General features: G+C 38.9%; 1 protein-coding gene across 1 annotated transcript; it reads right to left on the minus strand.

Annotated features, from left to right (window-relative positions):
* Window positions 1-4,265: 4,265 nt before the first annotated feature.
* nkx3-2 (NK3 homeobox 2) lies at window positions 4,266-6,858 on the minus strand. The gene is made up of 2 exons (XM_026180653.2): window positions 6,182-6,858; window positions 4,266-5,486 (listed from the first exon to the last, which is right to left on the minus strand). The coding sequence occupies exons 1-2, from the start codon at window positions 6,552-6,554 to the stop codon at window positions 5,062-5,064; spliced, it is 798 nt and encodes a 265-aa protein (XP_026036438.1). The 5' UTR covers window positions 6,555-6,858; the 3' UTR covers window positions 4,266-5,061.
* Between the last annotated feature and the right edge of the window lie 9,556 nt (window positions 6,859-16,414).

Below are 16,414 nucleotides of genomic sequence, written 5' to 3' on the forward strand. Positions count from 1 at the left end.
TTACTCGCTTTTCTTTTCAATATGTATTATTTTGTTTTTGATGATAAACACTTTTGTGCACCACGTGTTAAATATCTGTATTAATAACTACATTTCAGCAGTCTGCTCTTCATAGATAGACAAATATGTCTTTTTAACATTACACTATTTGAATTTTTTACCAGTTAAATATAAATTATATCTTTACTCCAATTGTTGACACTGAAAAAAAAAACAAGAAAATAGTAATTCTGTTAGGCATTAAAAGAAATATGATTCATTCATGTTTTACATGAACGCTTTAGGCTTCATTCCTAACTTTTTTTTTTATTCAGTTTACAAATATGCACCATTACTTACTCAACAAAATAAACAGAAATTACAAGAATGTCTTAAACTATTGTCTGGATATTAATGCTGAATCTGTCAACCATGGGGAGACACACAAAATATTTTATAGCCTACAACTTTACCATTGAAACCTATAATCTACAAACTATGGAATTACAGCTATGTCCCAGATATCTCACTGCATAGTTTTTTGTTTTTTCCCCCACGACTGCTGGAGCTAGATGCGCACAGTGTAACTTAATATAAACGAGCAAGTTCCATTTACTGTATGGAAGAAAAAGAAAACATTTCATGTGATTGGTCTTTGTCACAACTTACATCTTCTATCAACTGTTTTTGTATGTTTTCTTGAAAATGTCACATTGCCTTTTCAGTGCAGGGGAAGGATGGCACTGGGAATAGGGGATAACGAGGAATCTGCACCTGAGCCACTTTGAAGCAAGTGGCAGTGAATGGCCGCTCGGTATATCCCAAAGTCCTTATAAGGGTGTGATTGACAGATTCCTTGGTGAGACAGAAAGCTACAGAGAAAAATATTGTCTAATTGTTTTGGTTTTTTGTTTTGTTTTTTTTTAAAAAGGGTTTTGTAAGAAGAGAAGCACAATTTGAGGACGGCGAAGAAACAGCAGTTTGAAAAAAAAAACATCCAGAGAGCTACTTTGAATTTCACTGTTTATTTTGCATTGCAAGTTCAGTCTGCTGTGTGTTTGATCTGCAAAGAATTTAAAGTTGCAGAGTGAATGTGCTCCAAGAAGGTCTCGGATCTTTTGTATGTCAGGATTAAAGCTCGACTCTTCAAATGCTTAAAAACACGGAAATACAAAGATCAGTATGTCTTTGGAAATTTCCGGTGATTGCTGGCTTGTGATCATTATGTGGTAAAATCATCAATGTCGTGAAAAATCTGGTGTCACAAAACTGGCATGTTGAATATAATGTTGCAGCGTTAGTCCTTAAAACATGGGGATTAAAGTTCATGCAAAAATAATAACTGTTAAAGCACTATTCAACATGCAAATTATAATAATAATCATAATAATAATAATAATGAGAACGCTACTTGGTGTCCCTCGAACCATCGGTGAAAAAAGACAAATGGAAAGAATTGTGACCGGAAAAACAGCTTAAAATATCCAAGTTCGGGCACTCGGGAAAGGTGGTTGTTCAAAGCGCTACGTTGAGTGCCTGGAATTGTGTGGTTTGAGACATTTTTCCAGTTTTTCTTTGTATGAAAAAGAATAAAAAAACAAAAAAAATAGTTGTAATAAAAAGGGGGGGGGGGGGTCCTCTAATTAATTTTTTTTTTAAAAATCCAAATCCGATATGAGAGTATATTATTATTTTAAATCACACAGACACACACACATAGGCAGATTAAATATCCCTGCTGATAACCGTTATATAATGTTCTCGTATACGATGGTAAAAATATCTTGAAGTAAATGAAGCCGTGACTGATTGTTCACAGTTTGACTTGTTTCACGGGGGAAATAAGATTTGACAAAGGTGATTGTTGAAATCGCGTGTTATGGTGAGATTTAAACATTCAACGATTCGCTAAGTGACTTTGAGAATACACAGGGGGATTTTATTATCCCGTTTACTTTTTCTTCCTTCTGTACTTCACGCGGAAAAAAACTCAAAAGCAGACTAAAGTTAGATTGGGTAATATGGGATAAGTGTTCATAATCACAAACTTAAATCCACCCTTTGATGATCTTTTACTGATCCTTTATAAGATGGAAACATGTCAGTTTTCTGTCATCGGTACTGTAACTCAGTATATAATAATAGGTGCGGCGTTCCTGTGAAAATCTAATTTATTTTTGCTCTGTACAAAAATCTAGAAAGACGATGGAATTTTCCGTGACTTCCAGATCAATTAAAGCCAGGTTTGGAAAAAAAAAGGAAATTATTTTTCACAGAACGACCAAAAATAGATTAAATAAAGTGGCTGGTTTGGACTTATCTTGGTCATAATCCGAAGTCCTGCTTTTCCAGAAGAATATTCGATTAAGCATTCGAAACTACATCTCCTTTGTTGTAGTCAAAGATATTACTTTTTCACGATAACCTTTTAAAGAAGAGAAGCTGCTGCTTGTGCGTAAAATCTAAATAAAATTTAAATTCTGATTTTAACATATTAATACATTTGTTTGTTTAGGGGAAACTGTAGAGAATATTTGCTGTAAAAGTCAAATCTTAACTGCAATACTACAAAAACAAAACAATAATATTGCAACGTACGAAGCATCAGCTATGGGGAAATAACGGGGAGTAGTTGGAATGGGTGTAATGTACACCGATGGGGGTGTTTGCATTTCAAGTCGCTGAGGTTAAAAGGAAATAGAGCCGCGATATGTCCCTCTATATCAGATATCTCCACATGCAGGTAGGAAAGGAAGCAATGTGGGACGGTCCACTCCCCAATATCCCTCTCTGTCCTTCAAGCTCCAAAGGAGCCAATGAGCATCATCACTGCTCCTGGCGATGGCCTAGGTGACAAGTATACCTGCATCAAGTAGATTAGATTTGAGGACATACAGGCGCCTTTCGTGAGTGGGCATGTCTTACTATATAGGGTGAAAAAGAATGGTGCAATGATCAACTGAGACACTACATATACCCATTTGTCCGTGCGTAAAACGCATTGCAATTGTAACTTGTGTCCCAATAAACGGAGTCTGCAGGGTTGACGGTCTTGATTCCTTTTCGCGTCCATGTGTCCCACGCGATAACTTGGATGTTCAGTGTATCTTTAATCATTCACGCTGATCTTCCTGTCCAACAGACAACACCTCATGATACACCCCCTGATGGCTGCGTTAGGGTCCGTAAGTAATGGAAGTATTTTGAAAGGTAAGAGATGGATGTTTAATGTACGACAGCTCCCTGTTGACCCTGACTTAACACTTAGGCCGTTATTGGATACAAAATAACAGCTTGTACGACCCCCTCATATTTCAGTTGCACCATTCAGCCGGAAGTTAGCGAAGCTTCGTGTTTTGTTTCATTTTTTTCTTTTAAGATATTGTCTTCCATCTGCTAAAAGTAGCAAATGAGAACCCCCTTTTTATTCTCTGACAGCAGTGACATCGGCCTCCTTAACCCCAGAATACTCCTCTCCTCGTGCTGACATACGGCCCTAAAGGTAGCTGTCAGTTTGCCCTGTCCGGGAATTACACAGCCATTCATCACTGTCTGACAGGTGTGTTTAGGAAGAAAGCCATAGTGGCCCAGCTGACGGGGTCTCAGTGTCTGACAGTAACACCATAGTAAACAGAAGGAAAGTGAAACGAGACACAAAATTTAAGCACAATGATGTTTACAGTGGTAGGTGTATAAATAATAATTTAATTGAAATGAAATAGACTAGATTTTTTTTTAAACAACTATATTTAATTTTTGGTTTACTGCGTCTGTGTGTGTGTGTTTGTGTGCGTGTGTGTGTCCACTGTTGATTTAGTAGGATATTATCCGAGTTTCAATCGTTCAGATCTCAAAGCACAGAAAAGTCACCTTTTCAATTAATTAATGTAATTATTGGTATAAGTTAAGATCCACGTTAATCCGATTTAACGACAATTTATGATTATTGTTAAGCTTCGAGAGGACTTTTGATGATAAAAAACCAAAACAAAATAAAACACAAAAAGGAGGGGCGCAGTACAGCATTGTACCTGGACCTGTAACTATTCAGAAATTTCTAGAAAAGCTTATAATTAATATCAACAATAATTCAGTGGGGGGGTGCATTTATTTTCTTTTTGGCCATTAAGTTAAAAAGAGAGAAAGAGAGCCTATTTGTATTTGTCGGACAAAAAGGGGTTAAATTGTTTTAATTATTGGTAAAAAAGTTTGATTGCTTTGTGGATATTTATATTTAATGTTCCAATACTAAACGTAACCCTTAAAAAATAAAATTGCATCCCAAATGAAAGTAATGCCTGATATGTTTTAATGTTTTTCGATCTAAACAGTCACTTAACACAAATAAAACATGTACATTTTAATAGGAGGTCGGCTTGTTTTAGCCTGCTTCCTGCTATAGGCCAGTAACTCAACAAACCGCCTCTTTTCAGTCTAACAGCGAACCACACTATAATGCATTGAAATAAAGTAACGTATATGCTCAAAAGTGCTGAATTATCTTACCTTTACAAACACAGCAAGAGAAAAAAATACACAACCTGCAACAGAGACAGCTGTTTGAGAAGTTAATGGAATATGCCTATTTCCAATCACTGCAGAGGTAGGAAGGCGCATGTAAAATATAAATCGACATTAAGGTGACATTTTCAGTCTGCTCAGGCCTCCGGTTTCCAAAACAGGTTCCGGGGGCTTCGGAAGTCCTTGAGGGAGTCCAAGCAAAGACACAAATACTTTAATATTATTGCTGTGTCACTCCTCAGAGGATAACATAGTGACATTTTTAGGAGGTCCTGTCTCTCCGCTTATGATTTTAGGGTCTAAACCATGAGAAACTGTTTCTTTAACGGGTCCCTGGAGGGGGGAAACCTTACTACATACATGAAGGAGTCGCTTTAAAGTATTTCAGGATGTGAAAAGCCATGAAAAGTTTTTGCTGTCTTGCCTGGACAACATGGTGAGGAAATTCAATCAGAGACGTTGAGCAGTCCCCTCGGACCTCTTCCTCTTGTCAGAAGTAAAGCTATGTGGGCTTCCTGGGAGCAAAAATAATAAAAATGAATAAATACAGTCACCGAGTTTTCACTGGTTCCCCGCACACGCAGAGAGCGTCCATGCAGGGAGGCAGTAGGCGTAGGGGTAATAGTAGGACGGTTGTAGGGAGAGCAGCGGGGGCCGTAAGATCTCTCCCGGGCTGTACTGTCTCTGGTCGTCCCGCACCAAAACTTTCACTGCCACCTTCTTGGCTGCTGGGGTCGAAGCCATCAGATCGGCGGCCATCTGGCGGCGTTTCGTCTTGTACCGGCGGTTCTGGAACCAGATCTTCACCTGAGTCTCTGTGAGCTTCAGGGAGGCCGCCAGGTCCGCCCGCTCCGGCCCGGAAAGGTACCGCTGGTGGTTGAAACGGCGCTCCAGCTCGAAGACCTGTGCGTGAGAGAAGGCAGCTCTGGAGCGCTTTTTCCGCTGTTTAGGTTGATCCAGACTCTTCTCGTCCAGGTTGCTGGAATCTGGAAGAGGAGGGCACACAGATGGACGATGCATTTGAATCTCTTATTTGTCTCACATTTCGGGGCATTACGTTCATACTTGTCGATTATTTCATGGTTGCTTTGAGTTTTGAATCAGTGAAACGAAAAGGCGAAAAATTAAACTTAGAGAAATGTGCAAACTTATACGAAGGTATGTTTATTTTCACTTTTTATTAAAAACAAACTGCGTTTACCTTTCTTTTTTATTTTAGATTAAAAAAAAAGTTCGATTTTCATTTAGGCCTCATTTAAAATTATTTCATTTAAGATCATTACTCCTGACATTAAACCAGCCGTGTGTTGCTGGTCGATTATACCGTCAGTCAAAACATAAACGTGTCAAATCATCAACGTTATCGTGACAAAGTCTAAAATTAAGCCAGGAATGCATATATACTCATGCGTAACGAGAGGACTTGGTGCATAAAAGCTATCAGGATGTGAAGAAGTTTTGAAAATAGGGCCTATGCCCTGCAATAACACCTGGCAGCTCTTCTTGTGATTCCACACAGCTGTAACAGCAGTGTAAACATCTAAATTAAAAGAGCACTTGGCTCTTTCAGACTGAACTCTGTATTAAAGCGAAGAGTTTTGCGGAGTCTTATTGTTGTACTTAAACCAGTCACGCTTTCCCCCCTGAGTTATAGTTATTCGGATCTTTCTGGCCTACTTACCCGTGCCATTACCGGGCTCCGTGTCACTCTTGGAGTTTTCCGCAGCTGCAGACTCGTGGTCCGTCTCCTCTTGCAGGCTTTCCTCCGGCACATCCGACGCAGGGTCTCCGTCTTTCTCCGATTTACATGGGGCTGGAGTCTTGCTGTCGTTGTCCTCACTGAGTCCCGAATCCGAGTCGTAGCTCTTCTGGTCGGTCGGCTCACAAGCTTCACTCTCGTTTCTCCTGGATCCGCCGTCCATCTCTCCGAATATTTTCCAGCAGGCAGTCTTTGAGAAGCACATGTCCAAATCTGGCAAGTGTCGACTGTCGTCTTTTTTGTTCAGGATGGCTTGGATTGAGAAAGGCATCAGTGAGTTGCCACGAACGGCCATTTTTCAAAGAAGCGAAGATTGCTCTGACTTCAGGTTCAGTAATTACCCGGCCCAGATAGTGGAGTAAATGTCAGTTCATCCACATTTTATTTTACTCCCTCCGTCGATCGCTGCTGGCTCTTAACTTTGCCCCTCCAGTGTTGGTTTCTAGTCGCATCCCTCGGGAGAAGCCGTAAAAAGTTTCTGCTACATCCGCAGAAGCGATGCTGCTCCGCTGCATAGCTCTACCATCAACCCGGGCTCACTACAATCTCCAGCTCTTTTCACCCAATTTTTTCACCATACGCCCTCACCTGTGACTGACAGGCAGCCTTTTCGCGTCCGATTGGCCTAGAGAAGAGGAAAGTCGTTTTATGATTGGCCACTGTAAACGACGTCATGCTGCTTTTAACCAGCTGGGGGAAGAAAAAACTTTCTTTGGTCAGAGCTTGAGAAGCAAATGTCAACCAACGCATTTATTTTAACCGAAACTTCATCCAAAACAAAAGGACAGTCTTTGTGCATGTATGACTCCTGTGTATAGGATTGCTTTTTGGTAATGTTTTATTATGTAAAAAAACGTATGGTTAATTTAGCAAAAGACCAGATTTCCTTGCGTTGCTAAAGTTTTTTTTTTTAATCCTGCAGTAAGAAAAACGAGGATGGCATGCGCAAATGTCCGAGATCACAAGATAGTAGAATTCACCAGCAACATCATTCAGAACTGTATAGTAGAAAGCATTGTCTCCGGTTTTCCTCAAATCACTTAAATGCACCATCAGGACTGAATTTGTAGGAAATTTAATCATTAAAAAAACCTTAACCCTTCATCAACCCTCAGATCTGTCTGGGAATCCTGTGCGTCCCGCGCGTTATGTGATGGTTGTTGCCTTCAGGGTTGACCAGCGAGTGACAGGCTATTCGCGCCGTCTACCTTTAATTAAGTTAACACAATGTATCGCCTTCTTTACACCCAGGATGTTGAATCGTTAAAACCTCAGCAAACTTCTTCAACTATATAAATAGACTACGAGTAAAAAATAAAAGGCACCACATTTCTGAAGTCTTATTAGATTCAGTATAGAGGCTGTTTTTACAGATTTCAGTTCAACGCCCTTTAAACAATGAATTCCTTTTTCCCTGATGAATAAGAATCAAAACTGATTTTACTTCCATTTAAAATAACACGTGACTCTTTTAAAAATCGCCTTTTTTGCGGATAATTATTTTTTGCGTAAAATGAACGTTTGCCTTTTTTTAAGCCAAGTTTTGTTGAAACGCTCTAAATATCAGATATACTGAATGTATGACCACTTTTAGGCACTACTATGGTGCTGGGTATAAAGTGTGATAGTCCACCCTGTCCCAAAGTTTAAGTGGACAACCATCTGAGCTGCAGGTCCGGATCTTGACCTTTGTGGCGTTTTACACGTCGCTCGCCTAAAAAACCGGATCTCAGCGCGTTTCTGCTGTTTTTATTTACCACTAACTTGGATTAAATAGTAAACATAATGACCTCGTCGTCGTCTTAACGCACAGGTCAGAGGATAACATGGACATAACATAGTTATTAGGATTAAAAAGAACTTTTTAGATGACCTAGACACCTCACACGATCCTAATGAAAAGGTATTAAAACCTTTGCTTTTAAGACATATTTGTCTATGGAACTGTTTGACGCGTTTAATTCAGTTTATTCTTATCAATGCTGGTAAGAAATCGTGTCAATTAAGATAAACAGGGACAAAACGTATTATTATTATTATTATTATTATTATTATTATTATTATTATTATTATTATTATAGCACGAATACCTGTTAAACTTTTTTCCTAATTTTACTACATATTTATATTTTGTTTCCTTTGCGCTTTTGAGCCTCATTTCATTTTCTGCGCTTGACTTTCGCTGCCGGCTTTAATCTACAGTTAAACGCAGAATCGATTATTTGAAAAAATACCAGATGAAAAGTTTCGTTCAAATAATCTTGAACTGTGAAATCAAGATCAAGAAAAGCTCAAGTTTCAGTCAGTGTTCTCGATCCAGATGCTTTTTGGACATATTTTCTGTTCTGAAAAATCAGAGGACCTGAATAAATATTAGCTTTAAATGCTGAGCTGGATGATAAATCTAAATATGCCCTTTCTTGCGAGCGCCTTTTTTGTGCATCCTGAAAGCAGCTGGTGCGGCTGTGTAATACACCCACAACTCTGCTAAACGAACCCAGCATCCTGTGAATAACAGGTAGAAAAAGTGTGAAAATTCGCCCCAGCTGAGTGGAGTTAATCAGTGCTGCTGTCATCTGGTCCAAACCCTGTTGCGTGCATATATTATACCATCTAGTGGTCAGTGAAAATACCTCTTAACATTTTGACATCTGGTGTCTTTGGGGTCATCCCAGCCATTGGAAAAGTTAAAAACACGCTTTGCTTTTTTTCAGTGAACACATCTCCACAAGAAGTTACTCTCCCCAAAAAATTCAACGACATGGGAAGCCGCACGTCTGAAGTTTCTTTTAAAAATCACTCGGTGCAACCGCATGTCCCTGCCCCGTGAAAATGAATTAAATGAAATTAAGTGGCATTGTCTCAGGCCTGGATGTGACCTTGCGGATGAAAGTCTGCATCACCGCAAGCAATGAAAACACAACTGAAAAAAGGAAAAGCACAAAACCGCCGACACATCTGGATATTTTCACACACTCTGCCCTTGTTCTTTTAGAAACTGCTCATTCCACCCAAGGCCAACAACACACAGAGTGGTATATCACACACTTCAAAAATCTCTTGTATTGTAGAAACTTTCTCTCTCTCCCTCTTTCTCATACCACACGGTTTTCTTTAGTCCTAAACAAGCCTCGTTGACCCGTACACTGCGCTTCATCCTGGGAAAAATGGAAAATAAATAGAAAAGTCTGCCAATTCTCCAGCAGAGTCAGCCAGTGTGCAGCCTATCACTGTGATGTCGAGCAGAGCTCCGCGGGTTACTCTGTGTTTTTGGTAACCACGCTGCGGGAAACAGCAATAAGCGGCACGTAGCTGTAAGTGGCAGGAAATGTAAACAGCTGATTTGACTCACAAAAAAGGGACGATCATTTGAACAACTGGAATCAATACCTCATAACAATTTTAGGTAAACTAGGCCCTTTCCCCAGCATTCAACACCCTTTGCTACATTTAGTCTTGAAAATGTGCCATAAATCATCGAAAGGAACGATCAGAAAATTATTTTCTTATTATCGTTTCTCTTTTCTTTATACCTTTTTCTTTCAAGTGTGATGGACTCCTAAAAACAGCCATTTCAGGCCGTGATGATGAAATGTTACGTTATTACCTGTAAATGCCGATTAGAGCACTTTTTTAATGAATGATATACAGAATAATCCCATTAGCGTCATATTTTCTAATCGATTACAACAATATTTCAGTACAAATATTTCTCCGTAGTTTATTCTGTAACGTTCTTATGTAACCCTCTTATTTTATGATTAAGTCGTTTTTAGTTTCGTTTTGTTTTTCTAATCTCTTGTTTTGTTAATAAAATAATATGTATCATAAAATACCCAGATAACGTAGTTGTCCCCAATAACTGTATTTAAATACAATACTTGGAAAATGAATTACTTACCTAATTATTTTGCTGGAGATATAACCATATGACACAGTTATAGCATTTTAATAGTTTCTAATATAAATATAATATTTTAATAGACTTGATAGATAATAGATTTTTCCCTAAATGACAACACTCTAAACATCTTCGTCCTCCTAAAATAAAAGACGTTATTGTCTTGTTGTATCCTTAGATATCTTAATAGGACAATATGGTGGTACCCGTCTAAGGTAATACCTTTGTACTCTTCACAGCTTGTGGAGACCAGTCTTTTCTGTGGTTTCTATAATAAAATAAGGTATAAACTTGATTTTAGAGGTACACATTCAATTAATTTATGTACTTTTGATTATTAATTATTCATGCACTTGAATATGGACTGGCATTTGTATGAGCACTTTTCTACTCAGGCTAACCACTTTAATCTTTTTTTGTTCATGCATGTTTCAACACCTGCACCTAAGGCAAACTCATAATCACAGATTAACCTGACAAGCACGCATTCGGGTTGTGGCAGGAAACCAGAGAAACCAAAACGCTCAAGGAGAACAAAGACCCCAGGGAAGTTCAAACCCAGAACCTTCTTACTGTCAGGTGACAATGCTAACTGCTCCACCATTATGCTTCCAATACAAATGACAGAAACTGAGTGAAACATGTCAGATTGGATTAAATTCTTATGTTTAACCCTGAAATTTTAGAGTAAAATAAAAAATGTCACCTAACATTGTTTGTATTTGCACCTTAAAACTGAAAAAGAACTGAAAAACTCCCATCTATAGATACAGAAAATGATTTTTACTGTACTTTTTTTTTAGCATGAACTGGGGTATTATGTGTAAAACTGTGAACAACGTTAGGCAAAATGTATTTTATTTACCAAAGCATATAGGAGGATTGTGAATTTCATAAGTGAAAAAAACAACAACTTTTGGCCATTTGCACTTAAAAACAGGGGGAATAAGCCAAAAAACGAGGTACATGTACTCTGAGACAAAGATAAGAACAGTATGCTGCTTCTTTTCGTCCAGCCAGCAATTCAAAACTCAAAACTATTTAGTTTAAATCAGAAAGACAACCAATCATCGCATTTGAGAAGCTGAAACTTGTCAATTTTCTTGGTGTTTTGCTTTAATACTTAAATAATTAATAGATTTTTTAAAATTATGTTTTTGGATAACATGTGAAAAAAGATCAAACCAATTTAAAAAAAAAAAATTCAATTTTGCATTTAAAAGACGTTTCACTCTTTGCCAACACCCCACGCTTTATCTGTTCACGGTCAACATTAACCTTAAAGGGCTGCTTTTGGCACAGGATGGCCCCCTCTGCTGGTGAAAATAAGAAACTGCCTACCTTAGAAAATGCTAACGTTAAAAACATGAGATGACCATGCCTGGAAAAGGTATATTCAGTCTGTTTTTTTCTACATTGACACAGTTAATTAATGCAGCTCCCCTCCAGTGAAATTCCTGCTTTCTTTCCAGTACAGAAATAAACTTTCACAGCATATTAGGCAGTTAATTCACCACCACCATCCTGCCCGTTCTTTGAATTTAATCTCATGTTTTAAACAGAAATCCTGCACCATGCAGTAACATACCAGTTGCTGTGGTAACATCTCTGTTTCCCCTCCTCCGCAGGATGTGTTTATGACAGGTCTTGATTTTTTCTTTTTTTCCTCGTGCCCTGGTATGAAGGAGGAGGCTCGCAGCACGCCATGCCCCCACGCCCCCTCCTTAGAGCTGCCAAATTGTGTTCAGATGGAGCAATACATGAGAGGGCACTGCCAAGAGTCATTTGCAGTAAATGCTCCCAAACACCTTCTAGATTTCCCACCAAATATCAGGTCCACCGTGATAGCATCCTTAATCAACCTCAACATTGGAAAGTGGTAGGAAAGGGACAGAGAGAGGGGGGTTACTGCCAGCTTTAAGTATGCTTTTAGTCCCCTAAGTTACAACTGAACCCACTTTCCCAAAGAAAAATTATCCTTGCATGCGATGGAGCACTAAATGGAAGAGCCCTGGGGACAGAACACAGAATACAGTAAATGGAACCAAGAGACAAGAAAAAAAAGTTCCTCCACCTCTTGGAAGCTGTTCAAAACTTCTAGGCTACAATACTGCAGACACCAGGGCAGAAGTGGGGGGATAGCCCGCTGTTACACTCCAATTAATGTGTGTAGATAGTGCAGACGTGATTTATAGTTTATTTTCGGCTCTGCTGTGCTGACAAACGAGCTCCCATCCACCCCTGGCATGCAACAGATAATGCATGCAGCTCAAGCACATCATGAAAGGCTTCTCAGGTTTGAAGGGCCTTTTCGCTGCCTCCTCAGGGCTCAGTGACCGTCTCTTTTCTCCTCTGCTCACGCCTAAATAAAGATGTCCTTCAAAGCTGTGGACCCCTTTCAGTGGTTTCCTGTCACATGCAAAATACCACTTTTGAACATACAAGTTGATGTAGTTATGAAAACGTCAAGGACCATTTAGAAATTCTTGAGATATTATGGGACTTTTTCTTTTTCAGACTGCAGCTGCACCTACCGGTTCACTTATACTTTGCATTTACCTCCTCTCTGGGTGCTGTTTACAACTTAGAGAACAAAAGCGTGATAGTTATTAACGCATATATGATATATGATATTATATTAAACTGTTCAAATGTCTGAAAAGCAGTTCACAACATAAAGACAATCAGCCACGAGGATGAATAACAGCGAAATGGAGGAACTCAAAACTTTGTGGACAAGATATTGTAGAAAGCATGCCATAGAAACAAAAAAAATGTGCACTGACGCCCCCCCTCTAGAATCAGCTTTTCTTTTATACAAGAACTTGAATGTAAGAAATTTAGCACTTCAATCTTTTTCACAATTTATTTAAAGTCCAGGAGATGGACTTATGAAGGCTTGTGAAATGTTCCTGGCTAAAGAAGACAAAAAACATTAGACCCACTTTACTTGTTACCATGTAAAAGCCAAAATCATGGCATATCTCACAGCAGAAAACTGCGACAGGTTAATGTCTATAATTTAGAGCAGCAGGAACCCTGGTACACTGGATTTTTTTTTCTGTTTTCTCATAATTTGGGGTAACACTATATAAAAGGTCTAGTTTTACTTACCTTTTAGCACAAGTATAATCCAAGGTAGCATTAGTTATTTCCACTAATTTAAGTAACTAAATTGATGCAGTTTTGCTGCTGGAATCATAAAATGTTCTCTGATATTGATGCTTAAATGTGTTTTCTGCCTTGAAAATGTCACATGGTAGCTTCTGAAATAAAAAGGTTATAAGGGGATCACAGGTATAAACAGCCAGAGCCAACCTATATGTACTTAGAGGGTTATTGTACAAAAAGCCGAGCTGATCCTGAGAGAGCAAGGTTGGAGGCACTGACTGATTTTCGCATGACAAAAACTGAATCTATTTTTCTTTAACTTCAGATCCACAGAGGAAATAGTTAATCACACACAGACCTTTAGTGTGGGAAGCAAATAGCACCAATGTGTGAAAGCAAAAAGAAATTTGCTCTATTTGAGATTGAATTTAAACCGATTACAATAGTTTTCTCAATTATATGGTGACTGTGTGCACGTGAAAGCATTAGCCTTGTTGCTTTAGAAATTATTGAATCATTAAATCAAACCATTGTTGGTAATTCTTTTTTTATCCACTCATTATGCAGCTCGTCATGATAGTTTTTGGATGACAGCACAAGCACGGTGGTGGTGTGGTTAGCACTGTCGCTTCACAGCAAAAAGGCTCCCTAGTGTAAGCCTGCCTGGAGCCTTTCTAATCAAATAAGTACAATTTATTTATTATTTTTCACGACAACAACGAACAAATAAAAAGACACAAAAATAATATCTACTAGTTAAAGGCTAAATAAGTCTTGAGCTACAGGTTTTGGTCAGAAGAAATCAGTGACCTGGATGTTATAAAGGGGTGCAAGAGTCCAGTAATGAAACCACTTGTTTCATCACGCGCAGCTCTGAAAGAGATGACCTGAAACTGTCTGAACTGTTGTGTGTGGCCTGTTCTCCCTGGCACTGCATGGGTTTCCAGTCCAAAGGCATGCATGTTAGGTTAACAGGTAATTCCATATTGTCCGTGCAGAAAGGTAAAGTGTGTGTATAACACTGCTAAATTGAGACTTGCAGTCTAAAGGGCTTTGGGGTGATATGAATGCAAATACATTACAGGAATGAGAGGTGCAATGCAAAGTTCTGAATGTGCAGAAAATATGTTGGAATCAAGCTCAGTTAATTGTGTGGCTTTTTTATGAGCTTTCTTGGTGGTCAAACAAATGTAGAATATCAACAAGATCATAGTTTAAAAGTTCTGCTTCGTCGCATCAGCAGAAATGTAATTTCTAATCTGATTAAACCAAACCCACACAGTGAGGGATGGAACTGCAGTAACTGTGGTAGGGGGAAAATAGTCAGAAAAACAGTTTTCACTGGAGGAAATTCCCGTGAATATTAGATAAAATGCTCGTTCAGGACTTGCCAAATTGTTGACGTCAAAGACAAAGCACGGGAGGAGAAGCTAACGTTTTATTAAAGGTGTGAATTCACATACTGATGATTTATTTTTTGCTGACACTTTATTTGTAAGACCGAGATTAGTAGAAACAGTTTGAATAAACAGTGCCCCTGATAAGTCCGGTAAAGCATTTACATACTGGAAACAGGTATCAGCTACAATCTGATAAATAAAGTAGGCTACAACACATCCCCCGTCATTATTAATTAATCTGCTGAATATTCTTTCATACAATGCATAGTGGCTTTTCATGTTGCTTGACATACACTGTATTGCCAAAAGTATTCACTCACCCATCAAAACCATTGAATTCAGGTGTTCCAATCACTTCCATGGCCACCTAGGCATGCCGACTGCCTCTACAAACATTTGTGAAAGAATGGATTGCTCACAGAAGCGCCGTGAATTCCAGCGCAGTACCGTGATAGGTTGATACCTGTGCAACAAGTCCAGTCCTGAAATTTCCTCACTACTACCTCAACCCGACAGAACACCTCTGGGATAAATTAAAGCAGCGACTGCGAGGCCTTCTCGTCCAACATCAGTGTCTGACCTCACAAATGTGCTTCTGGAAGAATGGTCAACAATTCCCATAAACACACTCCTAAAACTTCTGTAAAGCCTTCCCAGACGAGCTGAAGCTGTCATAGCTGCAAAGGGTGGGCCGACATCATATTAAACTCTATGGATTCAGAATGGGATGTCACTCAAGTTCATATTTGTGCGCAGGAAGACGAGTGAATACTTCTGACAATATAGTGTAGCGGCTTACCCAGCGGTTCAAAAACCTGAGCAGCTGGAATCAGGAAAAATAAACACAAGTTAGTAACTAGTTAATTTCCTCCCATCTGTACTCGCACACCTACTCTGCACATGGTCCAGGTGAGGCACAGCTTTGCCTGCTAACATCTTATAAACAAATATAATGTGCTTGTTCTATGTTATTTGGGGGAATTGTAATGCTTTAACATACACAGTGTAACAATGTAGCATCTTCTCTGAGGTTTTTCAGCTTGTAGCAGAGTTTTTGTTTTCTTCTGCCAGCGCACAGGAGCAGTATGTTTTCAGCTGCCAGCAAGAAGAAAAAAAAAATGCAAGGACTGGATTTCAGGAAACCAAAAAGAGATGGAGAATGGGCAAATTAAGAACCTATTAAATTATAGTGTAGATCCAGATACTGATAGGGCATAAACCTCAGAGTAGGAAAAGCTCCCGAGTGCCTGAGTGACCTTCTTGTTTTCCTTTCTTAATGTACTCTGGAAGCAAACCCCAGTCATCACAGCACTACAGAAAAAAAGACCTACAATCTATCTACTTGTCACAGTAAAGCTAAGCGTCAGTTAGTTTAGTAAAAACATGTGGTGTTTTTTTAAACTTCACACAGTGCTGACATACTGCAAACAATCCTTTGGACCCCAAAATGTAGGAAAGAAAACTAAATATTAGTAACATTTCTGCACTCCAGTGTGTATTTGTTGCAGCTTCAGATGCCAAAACTGATCCAAATTTCTGCTCAGCCACAGGGGCAATTTAAATACTGCAAAAGCATTAAAAAAAACCCCATAAAGACTGTAAGCCACCACCCCTCCCTGCTGTCTGTCACAGACTATTTCTATGACTCTTGTATGAAACACTTCTGACATTAAACACCTGTTAACTTTTATGTCTTGTGAGAGGAGTGGCTGAATGGGAGAGCATTATATTCAGTGCCAGTCG

The sequence above is a fragment of the Astatotilapia calliptera genome, chromosome 2, assembly GCF_964374335.1.
Source record: "Astatotilapia calliptera chromosome 2, fAstCal68.1, whole genome shotgun sequence".
Lineage (NCBI taxonomy): Eukaryota > Metazoa > Chordata > Actinopteri > Cichliformes > Cichlidae > Astatotilapia > Astatotilapia calliptera.

Bases quoted from the DNA above. Each gene is read 5' to 3' on its own strand.
- nkx3-2 (XM_026180653.2), bottom strand. From the start codon at position 6,554: ATGGCCGTTCGTGGCAACTCACTGATGCCTTTCTCAATCCAAGCCATC. The intron at 5,487-6,181 runs GTAAGTAGGCCA...CTCCTCTTCCAG, and splicing joins GGAGCCCGGTAATGGCACGG to ATTCCAGCAACCTGGACGAG.